Here is a 24,975-nt window from a genome sequence, read left to right as displayed (position 1 = left end):
ATTTTGCTAAAAACCAAATATCTTAAAAATGATCTTAAGAGAAATTTATTGCTTGATAATTAGTTGCATATCCAATCTGTCCCATGTCTATCAATATTTATTACCATTGCCAGCCGGATACCCGTAAAATATTTATTTTTATTGGTAAATAAATAATACTGGATAACTATAGATTAAAAATAATGTAAAAAATATATTTTTTTGTGTTCTATAAAAGTGGATTATAATAAAATTAAAAAATAAATAAAAATTCTTTAATCTATGAACAAAAAATGTAAATAATGATCAGTATTTAATTTAATAGTAAAGATTGACAATATAGTTCAACGATTGCATTTATCTTTGTACATTTTATTATCGAATAAAGATATTTTAAATTGTGATTCATTTATTATATTATTCTACATTGATAATTAAGTAAGATAAACAATTATATTGATAAAATAAGCTAACTAAATGTTAATCTCCAGTCAGCATGAGCAATACATACATTTGATAAAACTTATTACAATTTATAGAGATTGATATTTTACTGTAAAAGAAATTATAGTTCCCAAAATTAGGGATAAATATTTTCAATTTGCTTCTTTTCAATTTGGCATCATATTTATTACTTTTACTTAATCTAAAACTTAGTACTTAGAATTCTTAATTTTGGTTTGAAATAAAATATATTTACTTGAAAATCTATAATAAATGTGTTCATTTCTTACCTTTAAATTATGTTTATATAAATACATCATATTGGGAATTCTACATTATATTAATAAACAAAACTAACAAACAGATAAATGTTGAAAAAAGAAAGTAATAAATGTCAGAATAACACTATTTTTTAAATTCGATGTTACTCTTCATTAAAAATAAAAACTTCTTATGTGATAAAAGTTTATTGCGAGTTTATAACATTTAAAGGTAAAAAGTGATAATACAGTTAACAGTTTGTACGATAATATATGAATAAAAATTTTAATTTGAAAATATATGGAACTCAATTTATCTATATATCAAATTGTAAGTAAGCGAAGCAAATTTAAATATGCACATATGTATTCCATATTATATATTTATCCAGCAAATTTAAATATGCACATATTCCATGTTATACAATCATTAAATGCACCTTTAATTGCTTAAAGAAATTATAGCCATTATAAGATAGGGTAAATGTATTATCAGATTGTTATTTTTTTGTTACTACATTTTTCTATGCAAACATACAAACAGTTTAGTAGGGTATAATGAAGGTGTTCTTAAGTTTCCATAATGCATTTTATCTCGATTAATGCATAATATTTGTATCGAAGACGACGAAAATACATTTCCTTTTCTACGTAAAAAATAGCTTTAAACTAATATGTATGATTATTATGATTCATACGTTCAAAGTTAAAATTATTTAAATTACAATTTTTTTTATTTAACTTAAATGCTCCTATATCAGAAATCTTGTAATTAATATTGTATTAGCTTCAATAAATTATTTATAAAAACTGTGAGTAAAATAAATCTATAAGAGTTATATATTTTTAACTAAACAGACTTTCATATAGAAAAGATCTAATACTTTCATTATTATTGAAAATATCAAAATAGATTAAAGAAATATTCTATACATATGTCTGCTACTGATATCTTCAATTAATTCAAAAAATACAGTAGTTAACTGTTACTTTCATTATAGATGCCATATTGCAACAGTTATTTATAGTCTATAACAATTATATAACTTTTACTATATTTCTGTTAATGGAAAATACCAGTATAGATCTCTTCGCTTAATTTTATTTCAAATATCATCAGTGATGACATCTCTGTGCTAATTTTTTAAATTACATTTATAACTAACAAATAGTACATATGTCAAACCTTCCTTTTACGTAATTTTGCTTTTGCTTCTTTTAATAGAAGATCAAATGTGTTATCTTCATTATTTTGTAACATGTGCCCGCTATTAAGTGAACTGCTTGCCATGCCATCTGTAAAAAATAACATCATATTAGAATATTCTAATATGATTTTGCAATAGAATATATATATTATCTGTAATTATTATTTTAAACTTTATATTTCATTTGAATAATAAGAAACAGGTCACTATTAGATAATTCTAATTTATTAATGAATTTCAGAAAATTTCTCAATTTTAAGATCTTTCCAGGACAGATTTTTGCTCAAATATAATGAGGTAACAATTCATTTTCTGTGAATATTTCTTTATTTTATATCGAATTGTAAAAAAATAGTGCAATGTGACAATAACTTTAACTTTTACAAAAATAAAACACAATTAAAATAAATACAAAGATAATAGACTTGAAATACTAGCACATAAAACTTCATTTGAGATAGAAAGGATTCAAATTTTGTAACAGTAATTAGATATTATCAAATGTCATACACTTTTAAAAAATCGTTTATTACAATTTTAAATCATATGTAATTTTATATAGATTGATGAATCGATAATATTAATAACATTATAGTTAATATATATATAGTTAAATATTAGTTTCGATAGATAAAGATGTAATGTACTTTAGTTATTCAAAATGCAGAAACTAACACTACAGTTACTCTACTAATAAATTTTATTATTCCTTTAATTATTTAAATATTATTTTTTTATATTAGACACAATATCTTTTATAAAAGATATAATTCTGATAAAAGATTGATTCTATTGGTGAAATAAACATTTGTATGATATCATTTAAGATATAAATTTGATTATCATACAAAAATACAAATATATCTTTAAAACTTGGGATTTGTATTTGTATATTTCTGTAAATAATTTGAAATATTGATGGAACAAAATTATTAAATAATTGAAATTGGAAATGGTATGACAATACAAGAATGAATTTGTTACTTATTATACAAATTTGAAATACATATTCAATTATAAATGCCATGCAATTATACCGGTATTCAAAAATTTGTTATATGAAAAATATTATATAATGACGTATGATCAAAAATTCATGAGTTGACAAGTTCAAGAACTAACTCCCAAACAGGATTGTTCACCTTGACCATGGCGGCAAGTTTTATGATCACAGTTCAGGTAGATGCCAATATAAAAATTATGTTAATTATCATAGTTAGTTATATTTATAAAACAAATTGAATTGATCATTATTTAAACTAGCAATTTTGATATAATTAAATGTTTCTATATAATACAACTTCGCCGTTTGATTTATATCATTCAAAAATTTCAATAATTAAAAATTGTGAGATTAATATTTTTCGCGATTTTTTAATTTTACATCGGGTTCAACTACGAGATTTCAAGCTTTTACTACTCCGTGGTGTTCTCCTCAGTTCTCAGTAATTCTAGCGGATTTTACATCAAATTCGTTCATGGACTATATAATACACTGTTACTGGATACGTTTGGAAAATAAAATGTCGCAACCGTACTCATAACATTATAAATATATCCGCATACTTCTTTATATCTTTATAGAATGTTTAAGATGATAAATATTGTTTACAAAATATTTGTTACTAATTTTAAGTCTTAGACAATCTCCCAATCAAGTAATAAAATACTATATTTCAATAAATACAAGGACATTCTTCATTTATGGGGTGAAACAAAACATGATTAATTTAGGTTATTCTGTTACTGGGACGATCGAAAATTTTTTTTTTATGATAATATGGTTCAAAAAGAGCTTTAAGATAATTATGCTAAATTTTTTGTCAAATCTCTTCTTTTTTTTTCTTTGAGTTTTCAAGATCATCTTCAGCTTTTTGTAGATAAATCTGTAATTTTTCTACATCTATCTTTTAGTGGATATTGAGACGAATTTAACAAATAGGAAAATAAATATTTTTTTTATCCGAACAGATTTACTATTATTTTTTAAATCTTTCCTCGGTTCTGATTATTGGTTTATTTACAAAAAACTGAAAGTAGTGACCTTGAAAACTCCGGAAAAAGAGTTGACAAAAAAATGTTTGATTGGACCACTAACAACAGAATAATTTAAGCTGATCACGTTTCGTGGTTCACCTTGTGTAATAATACAGGGTAAGGTAAGCGTGACAGCTGAATATTGTCGAAAATGTCGGCGATACAAAAAAATGTTAAAAAGATTTTAAAGTATTCTAGGAACCACAACTTTTCATGTAATTGAATTTTTTGTATACAAAGGGGCTAATAACATTTCAAAATTATCACTTTTCTTTAAAATGATACTATATATATTTTTAATGCACTATCTAGTCTATACACTATATAGTCTATAACAAAATGAATTGAACTATATTCACTCAAAGTCAATCTATGTCACAAAAAATTAGGATATATGAAGTTCTATTATGGGTTCATGAAATGTATACAAGTGAGAGAGCAATATTTGGAACTTCTGCTCAAATAATTGTAAACATCATAAATTGTAAACATTGCAATATTATGAATACAGTTGGAAGGACTTTTTCTAAAGTCATATAATGACTTTTTCTTTACTTGTGACGTTGATTGTCCTTGAATGACTATAGTCATTGAATTTATCTTAAAGTGGACCATACTTAATAAATTAAAAAATATATAGTTTTATTTTAAAAAATGCTGATAGTCTTGAAATGTCCTTGATCCCTCAATGTACAAAAAATTTAATTATGAGGAAAGTTGTAGCCTCGAGAACACATTAGATTCTCTTAACTACATTTTTTTGTACCACCAATATTTTCGACAATATTCGATCGTCACGCTTTACATGTATCATCCTGTATACATATACACATGTAATTGTACTGTGTAATTTTTCTTAACAGAAATTCGACCAACTGTTTGTGCAAATGTTGTTTATAGTTAACAGTAACGCTAATAACTCCTGCCTATATTACCAGGAAGTAATTTTGATTATTTTGTCGGATAGAAAGATTTTGTAATTTTTCCCAAATGTTTAAGATTAATAATATTTTTTCTTATTTAATTTTAAGAATAATACGTTGACGATATTTTGCATTTGAAATCATTACCTGAATCTGTTATCATACGTTATCATTCTGCTATCATTATTTATATGTTATATATTGTATACATTTGTGGAATTATTTATAAGCGAATGTCTTAAAACGTAAAAGCATTGATTTTGAAAAAATATTTAATACGTATTGTCTTTAAGTCAATGCCAAAACCAATGCTGACGCAGTGATAATGATTTTTAAAAGCTGAAATTGAAAAAAATTTTTCTAGTATCTTAAGAGTTTAAGAAGCGACTTATGGAATTTGAAAATTACCAAATTTTTAATAAATAGTGCAGCTATCTAAACACTATTCCGAAAAGTTAATTTTTTTAAATATATTATCAATAGTATAAATAGATACTTGATATTTAATTTAAATGTTTGAGGACAGAATATAATGTGATAAACTAATTTCGTCAAACTTATTTTCTTTGAGTTTCTCAAAATCACTATTACTTTTGTCATATAGTGTAAATGTATTTCGTCATGTATGAATCTTGAAGTGACTAGACATTAAAAAGGTTATGAAGTTTAAAAGCAATATTTGGATTACCATCCACATTACAAACACAAAAGTAAGAAAACGTATTTACTGAAAATAATTAACTATTCCAGACAATATTGAATAATTAAAGTTTATATCAGTACTATTTTAGAAATATTTGCGAGGGGTTTAGAATCTATCATCATTAATTTCAACCAATGTATTAACATTGATAAGTAACATTTTAAATCATTACTCATTAACAAACAGGATCAGTGCACTCGCACATCTTAATGGTTCCTTGGTATTATAACAATAGCTAAATATTTGCTATAAATGATATTGTCTAGATAAATTCCTGAATTATTCAAACATATACAAATTCAATTTTGGTAAACAATTTTCATTTAGCAATAAATTTCAATATATATGCATATGTATATATGTACATATATATATGTATGTATATCTAAACAGCACATATCAAATATTTTTTCAAGTAGTAACTTATGCAGAAGATTATTTGTACTTAAAGATTTTCCAGTAAACTCGTAAAGAAATTTTAGTTAAAATCAGATCTTCATTACAATTTCCTAAAGTAAATTGCTACTTTCTATGTATGTATATGCATATAGTGTAATATAATTATTCTTACCAAGATCAGCATATTTTACTTTGCAAAAAGCCCGACGACCTCCAAAACATAAATCATATCTAGGTAAAGTGGGATCATCATTACCATGTTCTACAGCTTCATATGCGTCATTTTTATAAGCAAAGGTTACAAAACCGTAATTGTCACTAAAATATAAAATATATTTAGTTTAGGATATGCAATGAGTATAACAAAGAATTGTAAAATATCAGAAAGTTACCCATGTTCGCGGAAATGTATACTAATATCTACTACAGGACCAAAAGTTTCAAATCTTCTACGTAAATCAGCTTTAGTGATTGCTTCATCCAAGCGCCCAACGTAAATCACTCTTCTCTCTTCCACTTGTTTTTGTTTCTCTCGGTCGTACCAATTATCATAAGATCGGCGGTATGAAGTTGTTGGTGATCTAACATAGATAAAAATGTAAAACGTTACGTTAAACAAATAAGTCAACATTGAAAAATTATAATTATAATAAAAATATAGCTTATTCTAAAGTATAGATATACATATCTACACAGTTGTGGAATTAAAGTTAAAAATTTTAAATAAAATATACTCAGATAAAACGTAGATCAGTTATACAGGGTGGTTGGTAACTGGTGGTACAAGCGGAAAGGGGGCGATTCTACGTAGAATTATCAACCACCCTGTATATCCTAACTTTTCTATACTTCCTTTAGCTAATACTATTGTAGTTAGTAACTTATACTTACTTTCTAAATAGTCATTTACTTCGCATATGTATTTTTCAATAATGTGATATATAAACAGTTCAATAAAACCAACAGTCCGGAATAAAATGATAGCGTACTCAATATTCTTGTTCATTTCTAAAAAAGTACATGAATCAAGATATTCTAATATATTATCCATAGTCTGTATGGACTGCTAAAAAATTGTTTGTCATGGTCTACACTTTTCCTATACTTTCGAATCACTGGAGATCCATTAAGATATTACTGCAAAACTAAACTCGATCTTGAATTTCAGGGTTAAATTTTTGTATTGCATCATGTAAAAACAAATTTTATCTATGTTATGATCTATATACATATGTACATAAAAGGTAAACCCTTTGACTGATACATTTATCAACGCCCAACCCAAATCACTGTATTTAGAAACGCAAAATTTGGAAATAATATTTCTTTTATGACGTCGGCATAAGATAAGAAAGGATTTTTGGGAAGACGAACCCTGAGGGAATATAAAGGGGGTAGAATTTGTTTTAAAAGGATAACCGTATTTCTAAAGTCACTAAAGTTAGAGTTATCTACTCAAGTCAAAGAGACGAGATATTCATAATTCATAAATGTTCAGAGAGTAACAAACATAAATTTACCATAAAAATAAATATCGTTTGGCTAAAGCCGCGGACGAGCAGTTAGTATATTGCTATAAAGAAAATGAGTTTTAGTTGTCCCAATAACTGTGGTATAATAGGCAATAATTGTGATTCTATATGAAAAAACGAGACAAAATTATAGAAAAAATTTTTTTCATATGACGATTCACTTTCTAGAAAATCAAGTTTGAGAACTTATCAAGTATAGCTAATTGTAATTGAGCTTGTCTAATTCCGGATTGAACAAAGTAAATCATTGACAAAAGATTATTCTTCATATAAAAATAAGAAATGCAAAATAAATGTTAAGTTTTCGAGAAAAGTAAATTTGAAAATTTATTATGTGCGTATATCAGACCAGTTCTTAACTAAACATGTTTGAACTATACTTTCTTGAAAACAAAGCTTGATACGGAAAATTTTCATTTTACACTTCTCGCACGTAGAATAACCACCTGCTGATTGTTGACTCACAACTAGTTTGTAATTAGCCAAATTTAAATATATTTGATAAATTTTCAAGCCCGATTTTCTCGAAAACGAAGCATTATATAAAAAAAATTTTATTCTAAATTTTCGACTTCCTTTTTAACGTAAAATCATGCTACCGCCGACTGTACCACAATTGCTGGGTACCTTTCATAGAATTAATGAAATTTTAATAATTTTTTCTAAGAGAACAGTTGAGTTAACCCACGGTCCTCTGAAACTTTTGATTCTCATAGTGAATAGAATATGATGCATTAGAAAAATATTCATCTTAAATTTCAAGACCAAAGTCAATGTTGCAGTAACTTTTTAAAAGAGACTTTCACCAATCCGAATATGTAGAATAACCTTCAAAACGATGACAAATAATTTTTTAACATTAAGTAAGTACATTACACATCACATCATATGAAAATATACATATAGAATGTTGCTTTTGTAGAAATTCATATTTAGTGAGACAAAATCATAGTACATTCAGAGCATAGTACAATCAGAGCATATTTTTGCTAGTGTTGTAACATCTTATCTTATGTAAAATCGTGAAAATGAGACTAGAAAAGGCTTTAAATAACAGTAACAGTAACAGAATTTTGCTATTAAAATTAGTTAGTAGTCCCGGAATAGAAAAAAAAAAATAAAAAGGAGACAATAATTGAAATGTTTAATAACTTAACATGTTACAAATAAAGTTATTTAAAAAATATAAAGTCATCCCTATTTTTTCTATATTTTTATACTATTGATACGTATATTTTATATAGAGAACTAATCCTACTGAACTATATAAATATATGAACTAATATGCAAGAATATGTATTAGTTAGCTTTAGATTAAAATGTTTTAATCAAAACGATACGTATGTTATCACAATTTCTTAGTTCTACCAGAGAAAATAAAAATTACTTCACTTAAAAAAAATACAATCAGATTGTCATTATAATTTCGAAATCTCGCGAATAGTATGATCTTGGTAAAATATTTCCTTTTATCATTTTCTTTGTTGCTTCCAACAGTTTGATTTTATCTTTTGTCTTTTCATACGTGTATGTAAAGAGAGAAATATTTAGACGTTCCTATTTACATACTTGTGTATAAATACAGACCAAAGTTATAATCCTTTCTTACGATTATCTTACAAATTGTTCGTCATTAAAAAAAAATGTTTCAAATAAAATTTGTTCACTTTTGAGACGATCTTCATTTTTTAAAATATATTATTTCATGTAATTTTATCACCTAAGAAATCTTGGTTATAATTAAAGTTGTATGAAAATATTTCTTACAAAAATTACATACTATTGTAGGGACCAAAGGATAATAAGGATATTTTTATTCTATAACAAAAAGGCAATAAAATAAAATATGTTAATTTTGATTTTTTAGTGTAACGCTGTATTTTATGCGTCTGTATATATGATGACCTCTTTAAAGATAATTTCGCCCTACGAGGTCATCAAATGTTATACAAACAAAATTTTCTTTCTGATTTTCTATGCGAAGTAATATTTTGATTAATCTCCTACACATGAAAAAATTTCATTCCTTTATAACTTATATGCAAACAGAATTTTATTTTTAAAAATTGATATCTCTATGGTAATTACATTAGCTTTCACAAAACTATATAATTTTTGTAGGAAGTATTTTTATGAAATTTTAATTATATGTTTTTCAAATGATAAAATTATATGAAACATTCTATATATATACAGTGTTCCAATAATGTTTATATTTGCCGGTTTTACCTAATAAACATTTTTTAGTGTTTTTCAAAGATACAATCCAATGAATAATTTACCGTTTGAAAAATCTGTTAACATTTATGAAAGGAAATTTCATTTTATAGACAATGTTAATTAGCTGAATTTATGTGGATTAATTTATTATTTACATTTTTTATCATCTTCGTGTTTTTCTTTGCATATATCTATATTTGTGTACAATGATTCATACGGAGATAACGTCATAAGTATGAAGTAATGACTTATGGCAATTATGTATGTCGCAAATTACCTCGAATATATTTGATGATGTAAGACTTGTTATTCTATTCCTTTATATTTATCGTTATTTATTGTTAAACAAAAAGAAAAAATATCACAAGTAACATAATAATTTATAAAAATCCTCTATCTATAAAAAAATGACTACTGGTATATTATGGCTCACTACACAAGCATTAACCTTAACGAAAATTAGTTCAGACGAATGCTATATATGTATGTGGTGCTACATAATCCAATATTCAATGTTTTACTGTCACTTGTACATATACACAGGAATATGGAGAATATCCCGAAAGTATATATCATACAACATAAAGGTATATATTTATATCGAAAGACGGAGAAATAGTAACAGATATTAAATATACATACTTACTATAGTATACTTATATACCGTACATTATTTTAAATTATAATGTAACAAGCATAATTCCTCTACGTTGACTGCTAAAAATTTTGATCTATACTAAGCGTAACAATATTTCCTGTATCAAATTATTCAAAACTTAGGATTTAAAAGGTTTAAAACAATTGCTCTTTTATTTCTCATCCATTGGTCTTCTCACGATATTCCCAGGGATAATGCTTATAATAATTATGTCAATAAGAAAGGATAATTAATTATATGAATTAATAATTCATCTTCTGCAGTTTTCTAATTCTAATCTAGTGCAGAAAATATTGTTACGTCTATTAAGTTAAAATTTCTACTAGACAATATTCAGCAGTGGCTTTTAGCCTTTTTGCACTTGTGAGTCGGTGAAAATAGAAAAATTATTTCAGAGATCCCAAGCAGAAATAAAAACTGCATTTATATATAGAATAACTTTTATATCATAACTTTATAATAGTATTATCTCAGGCGTATAAACAATAATAGCTTTCGCGTGGAGCGACAGGGAATTTCTGACGGACCGGTTCGTGGACTAGCGCGGCGTAGATGTAGAGAAATTGTTTTCAGTATTATAACTTACAATAAAATATCTATATTTGTCACTACTTGTTCATCTTTTAATATAAACGTATATCTGTGTTGTATAAAATATACTTTCGGGACCCGACCCGTTTATTCGTGTCTAAATACATATATATATGTAGGTATATATTATACATGTAGTGGGACACTTTCGGGATCCCATCCGATTCTGGCTAATATTTTCCGACCCGAACTGAACTAGGACATCTATGATTTTTGAGAATCCGGGCACCACTATTAAAGATTTCATTTTTAATCTTAAAAATGGAAGTTAAATTTCTTTTATAACAAAAATTAAAAATATTACGACTAATACGGTAATGTATCAAAATGATTTTAAACGACATTAAAGACTTCCAAAAAAATTATATCCAATAAAGCAATGAAATCAATTTGCAGCGAGCATGATTAGAGAGTTTTATTCCTAAAATATCAATTAACTACCTATTTAGATCTCCAGATTTGTCCATTTAAATTTCTTTCTATAAGATCAAGTAAAGAACATCATTTATCAAATTTAATCTATTATTGATAACATGCATCATAGAATTTGAGTTGAATTTGAACATTAATGCTTATATAATATTTATGACAAGATTCTAGATACTTCTGGAAAAAGGATTTGAAAGTTTATTGATATTTAAAGATAATACATTAAACATTGTTTGTGGATCTTTTGTTGTGAAAACATTTTGCTTATAATTAAGATATTAGAGATGATTTTCTTCCATATACTATACTAAATTAATCGCATTCATGCTGGATGTCTAAATTTCGTTCAAATATGCAAGTATTTCATGTGGAAACATGCTTAGGTCACTGTTCTGGTATCAAAAGATACAGATCTTGCTATCTAACTAGTAAAGCTGTCAATTTCGTTCTTTTATGTGGAATTTTATTATTAGGTAGTCGTTTGAAATAAAATTTGCTACATATCATGGCGAGAGATAGTGGATTTGAAATATAAAATCTCATCTTTAGCACTTTATCTATTAAAAAATTCTGTTTGTTGTTATTGCAAGTGTGTAGAGTATATAGCTGATAGATACATGTAAGTATATGTCAAAGACTAGAGACACGTAATAAGCGAAGAAAACAATTTTTAAAATATGAATCTTTCAAAAAGTATTGGTGTTAGTTTGGACTAAATGTACTACAGCTGGCAAAAAAAAAGAAAAAAACGACAATGCTGCTGCCACCAGACTGATATGGATACATATGTATATGAACCATATTTTTTGATCGCGTGTATTGCCAACACTTAATTTTCATATTTCAGATCCACTATCTGTCTCCATGATACTTACCAAGTTTCATTTCGATCAGCCACTTAATAGTTGCAGAATTCCAATTCCACTTCCTTTTTAGAAATAAAAATTTAGCAATCTTTTAATACTACTATAGTTATAAATTTATAACTACTATAGTTATAAATTTCAAAGTTTATATCTTTTGAAAACGTTATAAATACAAATCACTTACCTTCTCCAATCTCTGTAGCTATGATAACTTCCTGCAGAATGTTGTCTATGCCTGTCGTAACTTATATAGTGTCTCCTGTCTCGTCTTCTTCTCCTTTTTGACCATTTAATTCTTCCGAAATTTGAACGAGATGAAGATCTGTAAACATTTTCACAACTTTGTTAAATTGAAGAATTGATCGCCTTCATTAAATTTTTATTAAAAAATCTATTTCATAATTATATACCTGGAACAACTAGAATATCGAGAGGATGATTGGGATCTTGATCTAGTCGATCTAGAACGCGATCGTGAATATCTTGATTCCGAACTGAAAGAAGACCTCGTATCTGATCGTGAGCGACAACGGAAATGTGAACGCGAACGTGAGCGTGAACGCGGACGTGAACGCGAACGTGAACTCGAACGTGAACGTGAACGTGAATGTGAACGCGATGACCAACTACTGCTTGAGCTAACGGAGCTACGCCGATGACTTATTCTTCGATGACGTGTATTACTTCGTTTATGAGATCTACTTCGATTGCTACTACTTCTGCTTCTGCTTCTACTCTTGCTTTTACTTTTACTTCTTGACTTAGATCGATTTGAGTTGGAACCAATTCCGAGCTTTTTATTAGATCGTTGATTTTTATCCCGTACATTATTATCCCTGAAAATTATGAAATTTTATGGTAATATACATTATTAGCAAATATTTACCTAATTTAAATTATATTTCTTCTTAAATTACAAAACACCTTAAAAGAACTCAAAACTAAAGATAAACACTTTTTAAATGTTTCCATTCTCCATTTCAACCAAACCTAGGTAACTATTTATTCATATTCTATTATACTTATGTTTCAACCCAAAGAATTGAGTGATACATAGATAAATATAATTACATTGGTACGAATTAACATCTTCCACTTTACAATATGATAATAGAAAATATTACATTGAATATAAGTATGCTTTTAAACAGTAAAAGATTAAGTTGAATACAATACATATCTCTGGATAACTAGATAAAAATTAAAGATGTTATTATCAAAAATAGTTTTATATTTTAATAAAAATGAAAATGCAATATGTATGTTATTTAAGATTATTTTAACTCAAAAAGAGGGCATTATACAAAGTAAATATAGTAAGACAGATGATTATAAAAAAAAACAATAAAATTTCATCCATTTATGATAATATTTGGTTGTTTAGTTATATTTAATTACAAGACCAGTTTCTCATAATGGAAGTTCTGAATCCTTTTAAGAAATATACAGGAGAATATACACAGTAAAGAACACGTAAATATCTGCTTTATAATGATACGAAAAATGTTTAAAGCAAAAAATTTCAGCTGTAAATTATAATCTTGAACAATAAAAACGTGATTGAATTCCAAAGTTGAGATTACAAAGATACAAAGTGAAATATCAGCTGATATATACTTTCTGCAACAAAAAATTATTGATTGTGATGCTCTTCAATTATTTTTTTGCTGCTGACAGCAGCATGAACTCTAATTAAACAATTTCATACATCTTCTGAATTAATAATTTATTGTCTATAAACATCTTTTCTTATTTTTCTCCAAAGAAGAACGTCCAATGACATCAAAAGTGGTAATATACTGAATCTTTATATCCAATCCAATGATTTGGAAATTTTTCATAGAATATTTGAATAGCTATTCATTAGATATTTAATGATCATGCACACAGATAATTGGATAGAAAGATTTAAGCATTACGATCTGTGATCATCTGTTTTAAGGAACTCGAAAGGTACCCATAGACACGTTCACTTTGATCACTTTGATTGTTTGTCAGATAAATAGTAAATTCACAATTTTACACTGATTTAAAGTCATCTCAAGTTTATAAGTCAGATATATTTGAAAATATTATAATATCAATTATAAGATATATTTGAAAAAGATATATGTTTTCATACAAAAGATAGTAATAATTTTGAAAAGACTAAAAAAAATGACTATAAAGAATATTTCTTTCTGCTCTTGTTCAAAATTATTCAAAGATTAAAGACAAACCATATCATTAGAGACAAAGAAGATATGTATTAGGTAGATATCTATTTATACTGATACACTGCATAATATATTATATTATATATTACATTATAACATATATTATAACATATTATAACACATTATACGCATAATATAACATAATCAGCTAATAAGAAGTTACATCTGAAATTAATTTATAAATTTGACAACACAAAAATATTTTATATAAAGTACATCATATTTGATGTATGCAAAATCATCTTATTATAGGTCTTTGAGGCCATCTATATTTTAGCTAAAGGTAATATTGACAAAAATGTATGGTACTATATAAAAAAAAAGAGGTTTCTCTAATGTCTCAAAAAATATCTCAAAAGTTTGAAACGAAAATTACGACGAATATATATAATAGGACTTATAAAACATTTTTTGATAAAATTAAGGGGGTATTCTGGTCTAGAGGCATGAATTTCGGGCAATTTTTGACGCTCTGTACAAGAGAAACAAAAAATATTTTTGCTATCCTTCTTTTTAGCATTTGTTTATTGATATTTCGAGATTATGTAAAAAATTCACTGAAAAAAAACTCAATATTTAAAAAGTTATGAGCTGGCAAAGTGGGTACTGTCAAAAAAATGGGGTGTCGTGGCGTGCATGATATCAACCCTTCTGGTCATCCGAAACAAAAAATGCGAATGGATTCTTAATTAGTATGGATGCCGCCATTGTCTGAATCTTGGAAAAGTCAATACAACATTTTTTCACAAAATGACGGCCGTTTGAAAAAAAATTTCTTATTTCGCACGTTTTTTTGACAATTCCGAACGTTTAAAAAATAGTAATATTAAAGATTTTGAACTGAGCGTGGTTCGGACGATAGAGGAGTATATAAGGAATATTCAGACCAAATTTAAAATAAATCGGTTCATTAAAACTTGAGTTCTTTAAAACTGAGTTCATTAAAACTTCACTAAAACATCGTGCACGCCAACTCGAAAAAAGTAGTTCCGAGAAAAACGCGTTTAAAGTTTTGAGACGTAGGTACTTGGGCAGCGTCTACCGTTTATTGCACATTGGCCCCGGTCGGACCGGAGCAGATGCTGCGTCACAAAAATGGCTGTAACTCATAAAATAATTGAAATTTTGAAAAATCCTTTTAAAGGAATATTCTTGAATGTCTAAACTTTGGAAACGTGAAAAAAAAATTTTCGATTTTTTCAAATTTCTAGATCAGAATAACCCCTTAATAAATAGAGTTATTTCAGATAACAGCTCTTAACAATCTATATTTTTGTACTCTTACCTTCGTTGCTTGTGTCTCTCATCAACATCTATTAAAGATTTTGGAGGAAATTCAAATACTGTTTCATAAGTTTGAATTCCTATGTCATAAGTGAGTGGTTTTGGACGAACCGTTTTCTCATCTACATCTAATTTTGGTTTTAAAACTGAGACAATTTCTCTTTCTGACCAAATTAAATTTTTAGGGTCATCCTTAATAGGTTCAGTTGTGGTGGAAGCATGATGGATATATACTAATGTCATAGGTTGCAATGGTGAATTTGTTCTACTATTATCACTGCGATTCTGTTCTCTTCTACTTCTATATTCTGCTAGATTTAATTTTTTACGAGGAGGTTTTTTTTCTTCCTCCTTTATAAATGTCTTTACGCTATTTTGGACGATTATATTCTGCACCTTATCATGTAAACTATTAGTAGTAGTTACTATATTTTCATTGGAAATAGTCTTTACAACGGGTACTTGTACATTAAGTGGTTTTTTTAATACAGAAACCATTTGTTTCGTTCTTTGACTTCCTGCTTTTATAGATTTTGTTTTATTTAAGACATCTTGTCGTATCTGCAAAATGTTTGCTGCTAGAGCTGAATGTATTTTCATCTGAGGTATTGCATTACTTGTAGATGTACTTTTATTTTGTGAAATAACACAACTGGTAGTATTGCTTGAAATATTAATTTGTTGGCAATTTCCCTTGCTTGCTAATGTTTCTTTTCTACAAATCTTTGCTTCATTTTGCAGTTGTTTTGTAGGTTTATTATCTTGAATATCACTAACTGTTGTAACTCCTGACTGCTCTTCATTATTATCACTTACTTCACCTGATTCCAAACCACTATCCTTCTTTGAATTGCTGTCAGTTGAATATTCTGTATTTTTCATGAAACTTTTATTCAAATCTGATGAAAATGATTGTTTTTCATATGCTGTGTAATAATGAGATACGTCTTGATTGTCATTCTTAATAGTAATCACTTCTTCGCTGTCACTAGACTGTTTCTCATACTCACTGTTATTATCTAAACCTTTAATACAGGAATTCATACTACAATAATCATGATCCAATTGAACTAATCCACCATCGATGGTTTTACTCTTAGTATTATTTGTCACCTAATATAATACGATAATTATTATATTACTTACACTTATTCAAACGCTATGATTATCTAACAATAGTAATAATGTAAATGATATTGATAATAATAATAACAAGCGTAATCAATAAAGAAAATTACTGTCATAATAATAATAACACGTAAAAAAATTGTTTACGACTGCGGAGGTGAAATACAAATGAAATATTTCATAATGTGAGATCCAATTCTAAAAATTCTTCTAATATCTAATTTATATATTCTAATGCTTCAAAAAAGATTAATTGTTTATTATCTTAAACAAGTTAATGATTTAAATGTATTTTTATACATTAGAAATATATAAAGATGAATATATTGTTATAAATTCTTTATACTTAACTATTTTCAATAGCTTGTTTCGAAAAAGTGATGCAGCAGCATCTTGCATACGTGTTCCATTACTGTGACCATTATTTTGATTACTAGACATTGCAGGTATTATTGAAATCATCTTTTTACGTGCAGATGTCTAATATAACATAATACAATATAGTCAATTTTTATGTTTATTTTTATTCCAAATATTGATTTTCTTGTTATACATACATTTTAATGGCAAAAGCAAATATCGCAAAATTTAAGCAAAAAATTATTGATTGACATTATTTAATACAGAAAAATCATACAATAATTTGCCTGCAATTATTTTGGAAAGTGAAGTTTCTTTTCACCTTCCCAAATTGATTTTTTGGAAGATTTTACAATAAGAAGAGAAGCTGAAAGATTAGATGAGTTTCTCTTTATCCAAATTTTACAAGGTCAAGTAATTTCATGCGGTTACAAAATTTTGTTTGCAATTAAAATCATTCATTCACTTGAAACTTTAAGCATACCTTCTACAAAAATTACTTAAAAGCTGATATGTAGTTGTACAAATAAACAAAAAAAGAAATGTATCTGGATTTCTAAAAGAACTTTCTAAAATAGATGATTTAATATTCAAATTTATACTAATTTGAAATCATGGGAAAAAATGTTAAACCACATTCTAGTTTGCAAAATTTTTGAAAAAGAAAAAAGCTATATTGACCTCCCAGCCTTGTTTTTGTAAAAATCTCATCCATGAAAATTAACTTGAGAAGATAAAATCATTTACCTTTCAAAATGACTATAAATAAATTGCTGTACAACTTTGCTTTAGAAGTTAAGTTATATCAGTAAGAAAATGACAGTTTCTTGATCGCGCTTTCATAATTCTTTAATTTTGCCAAAGAGTTCATTAATTAATCATATAATTACCTTTATCTTTTCGATGACTTCTTTGGGTAAAGCATCTCTAATATCTTTATGTAAGTCTGAAATTTGAGGCTGTTTTATACATTGCTGTATTTCATTAGATTTCATAGATGAATCTGGCTCATATTCTGTATTCATTCCAGCAGATGAATAAGTTGATACTAAAGTGCTTTCGGAAGCTTCAAATTGCTCAAGTAAACTCTTAACATCTCCAGCTTCCAGAACTTAATAATAACGAAGAAATTATTTACTAATAACTATTGTAAATATATATATCTTTGTTCAAATATACCTGGTAATTGATTTGTAGTTTTATTATTATCTTGACCACCATTTTGTATATCTTTATTGTGCTGTGAGCATTTTGGTTCCCTTTTCTTTTTTTGCTTTAAAAACAAATTTGCACTAATATCTTTTCCTATACTATCATATTTATGTATATTCTTTTTCGACTTATTTTGACTTTTTGAATGTTTCGGTTCTATCAATGATGATTTTGTTTCTATCTCTATTTTTTTGCTATCACTTTCCATAAAGTCATCAATTTTATAATATGTATTACCTTCTGTCATGTACTCTATAAAATATAATATAAAATATAATAACTCTAGCAGATTTTGTCATTAGGTGGTACTGATTGCCAATCCAGTATATGTCAAATGAAATAAATTTATGCCCTTATTAGTGCTTTTTATATCTGATGTACTGTAATTACCCTGAGAAGATGAGAGACAAGATTCTTTCCCTAACTCCTCTTGTTTCATTATAAGCAAATTAGATTCTAAACTATGTATTGCTTGTTCATCCTGAATTATGCTTTCTGCAGTGCAAAAATTTTTTTTATCTGTACCATTCATGCTTAATCCTATAATATCCATGTATTCATCCATGTCTGAAGTCTAAAAAAGAATCATAAGTGACAAATTCATTCATTAAAAATAGCAAATTTAACGAACCAAAGAATTAGCAAAACCTGTAAGTAACCAATGTGTTCTTGCCAATCTGTAAGAACTTTTGCAAAATCTTCTTTAATACTATCAATTTTAGAAAGTGTAGAAATTTCTGAATCTGACATTTCATCCACACTCTCATTATGTCTGAAATAACATAATACACAGTAATAAAATTTCAATTTTATGATTTTTAAAAAAATACTATACTCACTCATGTTCTTTTTTCCATACATTAGTAGAATTTGTAATATCAAGATGAGTTTCCATATAATCAAAATCATTTTCAACCATATGTATCAATAGGTCTTGGGGTTTTTCCATTAAATTCTGTTGAAACATGGTATATATTTATTTTATATATGTTTCAAATTTTAAAAGAAATATTTATACCTGAATTGTTTTAGTAATACTAAACCTTAAATTTATAGTACATATAATTTAATTTAGTATTAATTTAATAATTGTATAGTTTACAGAAAAATGTTTACACACATTCAAAATTGGTAGGTCCTTTAAAATCACTAAGAATAAATTTTCATTATGTAATTATTTTAATATGTTACTTTGTTTTTCTTCTTTGTATTTGTTATATTATATTATTTGCTTTTAATGTATAAAGTATAAAAGTATAATAAAATAGCAGCAAAATAATAAATAAATACAGATCTTCTAAATATGTGTAATAATAATCAACTAAGATTATAACAATTATACAATATATACGATTATATCTAAAAACAATTATCTATAGTATTACTCACAATTTAAAATTTCATATAACTATCTGACTCTTTAAATGGACTATAAAATAAGAAAACGTCATATATAAATTTTGTCCAAAATTAATGACACACATGTCTATGTATATTTATACATCCATTTTTCAAAACTTATTTAATTATTTATGAATGCCATGCAATAATAACACATTAATTTAAATAAAATATATATGAAATTAAATTACTAATAATATAAAATATAATGCATAATTTATACCTGATTAATATTCTATAGATGTTTATTATAACATAAAATCTTTATATAAATTTACATTGTTAAAACTCAAATAAATAATTATGCTAATATGTACTATTTAACAAAAATGTAACATATTTATTACCTGTTCCAAAGATAATGAAAAGTCTGAAAATTGTTCTTCATCGTGAAAATTTAAAAATCCAGTCTCCATGACAACAATTTTTAACGATAAACTAAAAAATTATTGTACAGCAGCAGTCTGTAAATAAAGCATTAAAAAATACAATAAACAGAATATTTCATGTCTTGTTTCTAAACCACGCGTTTATTTGAGGTTATATTCGAACAAAGTGATTCTAATTTTGCTGTACATGTATTACAATCAATGTATAAAATAATGTATAACTATTTAGTATAAACTAAGTATTGAAAGTTATTAAAAATTAAATTCAAAGGAGGATAATATGGAATTTACAGTTAATTACCTTTTAGAAGTGTAAAAATATTAACTATCGACAGACATCAAACTGTCAAATGAAGTAATATAGAATCCTTAGCGAAAAATTTAAATACGTATGTTAGAAATATTCTATAAAACCATAATTTGTTTGTCTAATATAATATTACGTGTTGATAAAAATTTAATTTGTAATGTCTCTGATGCTACACAATCATCCCGTTTTAATTATGTTATGAGTTTCTTTGTTAGGTTCGAATCACGCTTCTTCACGCGCGTAAGTACGTATACATGACATGGCACACACATCATAAGCGCACGTGTACCAAGTACCAAACGCGACCATAAACTATAAGTATATAAAGCACCACGCCTCCAAGTTACAGCAATATTACTAAATAAAACTATTAATCATTCTGGTCGATCGTTATTGATATAATTTAATTAAGTATAAAATATAATATCAACTATAAAACTGTCTTATATATATAAGTATTATCTTTATATAATTATACAAAATGAATAACGTGTTGACTATATGTTGTCTACCAATCAGTAGACAAATAACTGTATACGTATGAAATTTTCATGTATAAATTTAATTTTTTCATTTGATATCGTATGCTATAAGGTATTACAAATTTTACACATTTAAAATTTTGTACTTGCATAACAAAAATTATTATATCACACATGGCCGATACAGTATATAAATATGTGTACGCTTCTCCCGGTTTAATTGTCATGTGCATTAACGTATTAATACATAGATACTGCACATGGCATAAGATACTGAAATTTCCTCTCAGATCCCATAGTATTATTTCTATTTCATTTGAAAATAAATACTGAAATGTAGAATGTATAGAATATAAAATGAATAATGCTTTAGAATAAAACATGATAATAAGGATACTAATTTTTTATAATATTACACACAAATAAACTTTCTTTATTACATAAATGTGGATATGAATGAAATTGGAAAATATGTTTCTTTCTATAAAAATTTACTTAACAAGATAATTTAAATTGACATGAAATATATGTCAGTATGAAGATAGTAATAGTATGCAACAAGAATAGGATAACTGCTAGTTGTTACCAGATTAGTGTTATACTATGCGGCATGAAGGTACTAACACACTGCCCTATTTGGTTGCAGGCTAGCATAGACAAGAATCTATCGAGTCCCATGCTACAGGAACCTATTTAATTGTACAGTTCTACAGAAAAGTTCATATTTACTTTCCTTTCCCAAATATAAGTATGAGAATAACAAAATCGTGCAATAATTGTACTGGTTGAAAGTTACCTAAGGAAGAGAAATCAATTGTTTATTATATTTTCTTTAGAGAAGAAAAGCAAGTATTCCCTTTCGAACAATAATTGATCAGCGATAATGTTGATCAGCGAATAATTTCAATATATTTTTCAATCAACATTTAGATTTAATATTAACTCTTGGCACTCGGCATATCAATTATACAGGCATGAATATTCTTTCATCATCGTATGAAACTACATATTTTTTTTCTCTAGTAAGTATGATAGCATTTGTTGAGGCAAATTTAACCATCTTGCACATCAGTTTATCTAGCGGCTATCAGGTTGTTGTAAACGCTGTAAACAAATATTAAATTATCAAACATTACCGAATCGTGAAAACTCACTTTAGTCGACACGCTTTAGCTAAAATATTGGAGTGGTAAACATGTATATGACAGATTCATTTCATTTTGTTTGGTGCTTTAATTTTCTAACTAAATTTCGTTTCCGGGTACCAATCTTTTTTAACTTGTTTTGTAGCTTCTGATAGCACACAATGAATAAAGATTATGACATATCACGTGTTACACCACATGTGATATCATATATAAATATTTAATAAAATACAGTTAGTGTATTTTAGAGACGAAATTTAAGTCCAGAAACAGTCTCCGGATAAGAAACTAGTCTACATTGACAATTGTCGCTAGACATGTGTTCGCAGTCAATCGTTATACGTTGGTCCTATGTTCCATGTTATCCTTCTGTGCGAAAATGAGATTTATGATTCGATGTTTGCTACTGGTGCAAGAAAAAGCGAAAGTAGAAAATTAAAAAATGTTTGTCAAAATGACATAAAGAATTGTTCAGAAATCGAACAAAGTCCAACTTTATTTTTTTAAAGAAACTACACAGTTTTTAATAAATATAATTGATTAATAGAATGTTATTTCTCATGTATTTATGTCGAAAAAACTGTTAGTGTCGAACAAACAAATTTTTGGAAGAGTTGAAAAACGAATAAAATCATAAAATCCTAGATTTCTGTTAAATATTAATAGCCAAACATATCTATGTATGTGTTGCATTTTATGGTAGAAAATTTTTTCGTCATTTTAATATTAATTATTTAAATTCATATGATATCCAACTCCAGAAATGGACGTATGTATTTATTACTTAAAAGTCGTTGCGTATTATGGTTGTGCGCATGTGTATCACATCAGTTCTGCCCGAGCAGTCGAGCTAGGCGGACGTAAAATATAGTGCCTCCGACATTGTGCGACAAGAGCAGAGCAACAGAACCAATCAAGGATGGAAAAAAATACCATCAATAAGAATACTAAACAAAGGAGAAACATACACTATAAAAAGGGCAGTAGACCAACAGTGCCCAATCAAAACAATAAGTGAAGTACAGGATTGCTCAAATACAAAGGAAATAGAAATGGAAATAATACAAGAAGACGACGTAAAGATCAATACCAACAAGGATCTACCACAACATAACGAAAGCTGGAAGACTGTAACTCCCAGTAAAAAAAGAAAAATAAACTCAAACACAAACGATAGGAGGACCACAGAAACAGGAAGACAGCAATGGCTACAGGAAATTCCCACACAAAACTCCTTCAGCTCACTGACAGAAGAGATGGACACAGACCCTACAGAAAAACCAAGAACACACACGCCTAAGCCACCGCCAATTTACATAGACGCAAAAATAATAGACCCCCTCATTGACCTGCTAAACAGCACGGCAGGAAAAGAAAACTACACTATCAAACAGCTCAAACTGGACCAGGTAAACGTACAAACCAATACCCCAGAAACCTACAGAAAAGTAACTAAAGCGCTAAAGGAAAAAAACGCTAGGTATCACACTTACCAACCCAAATCCGACACGAGCTACAAAGCAGTAATCAGAGGTCTACACCCTAAAACAAATACAAACAAAATATGCGAGGAATTGGCCAAGATCGGACACCAGGTAAGAACGATCAACAACATAACCAGATTTGACACTAAGCAACCACTACCCCAATTCCTAATAGAGCTAGAACCGAAAAGCAACAACAAAGAAATATTTGAAATTAAAAAAATCTCAAACACAATAATCACAGTCGAGCCACCCAAACACAAAAAAGACATACCACAATGCATGCGGTGTCAACAATACGGACACACAAAAAACTACTGCAACAGAAACCCGGCGTCAAATGCGCAGGGAAGCACCTAACAGTGAACTGCCCACACACGGGAAAAATAAACCACGTAAAATGTCACAACTGCGCTAGAAATCACCCAGCCAGCTACAAAGGCTGCGTAGTCAGAAAAAAACGACAAAGCAAACTTTTCCCGCCGATTCGAAACAGGACACACAACAATGTCCACACGCAACAGAACAACACGAAATCTATGCCAACGCCAAATACACAGTACGTAATGAACAATAACCACACCAACACCAACACCGTTAGAAACCGAAGCTACGCGCAAGTAGTCAACCGGTCGTCACCCTCAGATAATTAAGAACAGAACAACCACAGCAACGACGCTACAGAAATCAAAGAGCTAATAAAACATTCCATAAAAAACACCGAAATATCACAAAAATGATAAGCGACCAAAACGAACTCCTCAGACAGCAAACACAGCAGATAACAGTCATGTTACAATTACTTACTAACATGATGAGCAAAAAATAAAAATAGACACGCTTAAAATAGCAGCCTGGAACTCTAACGGCCTACAACAAAGGGTCCTAGAAACTAAAACATTCCTGTACAGCAATAACATCGACATACTGCTCGTCTCAGAAACACACCTCACAATAAAAAGCTACATAAAAATACCATATACGACACCAAGCATCCCTCAGGGAAAGGACACGGAGGGACGGCAGTAATAATAAAAACGACATTAAAACATCACCTACACAGCCAGGTCAGTAAGGAACATATATAAGCAACCACTGTTACCGTACAGACTAACAGCAACCAACTGCAGTTGTCAGCAGTATACGTACCGCCGCGACACAAAATTACATCGCAAATCTGGGAAGAATACTTTCGACACTTAAGTGACAAGTATATTGCAGCCGGAGACTATAACTCAAAGCACACACTATGGGGATCAAGAATCACCACAGCTCGAGGCAGAACCTTGGAAAAATACATCAGAAATTATAACCT

The 24,975-nt window shown here is 27.7% G+C and overlaps 1 protein-coding gene across 5 annotated transcripts; it reads right to left on the bottom strand.

Annotated features, from left to right (window-relative positions):
* Nucleotides 1-1,048: 1,048 nt before the first annotated feature.
* Nucleotides 1,049-20,835, bottom strand: LOC117237246 (NK-tumor recognition protein-like). 5 transcript variants are annotated; one of them, XM_033501011.1, is made up of 15 exons: nt 20,541-20,835; nt 20,198-20,314; nt 19,289-19,404; nt 19,098-19,221; nt 18,840-19,023; nt 18,417-18,701; nt 18,128-18,348; nt 17,229-17,357; nt 16,760-16,862; nt 15,751-16,675; nt 12,660-13,085; nt 12,434-12,571; nt 6,346-6,534; nt 6,126-6,271; nt 1,049-1,979 (listed from the first exon to the last, which is right to left on the bottom strand). In XM_033501011.1, exons 2-15 carry the CDS (start codon nt 20,264-20,266, stop codon nt 1,864-1,866), a joined length of 3,171 nt encoding a protein of 1,056 aa, XP_033356902.1. In that variant the 5' UTR covers nt 20,267-20,314; nt 20,541-20,835; the 3' UTR covers nt 1,049-1,863. The 5 variants fall into 5 exon arrangements, with proteins under 5 accessions (XP_033356902.1, XP_033356901.1, XP_033356904.1 ...); XM_033501010.1 differs by having other exon boundaries at nt 15,751-16,862; XM_033501013.1 differs by lacking the exon at nt 17,229-17,357.
* Nucleotides 20,836-24,975: the final 4,140 nt, after the last annotated feature.

Source organism: Bombus vosnesenskii, unplaced genomic scaffold, assembly GCF_011952255.1.
Source record: "Bombus vosnesenskii isolate JDL3184/JDL3185 unplaced genomic scaffold, Bvos_JDL3184-5_v1.1 scf7180000013364, whole genome shotgun sequence".
Lineage (NCBI taxonomy): Eukaryota > Metazoa > Arthropoda > Insecta > Hymenoptera > Apidae > Bombus > Bombus vosnesenskii.
This window is presented reverse-complemented; position numbering and strand designations above follow the sequence as displayed.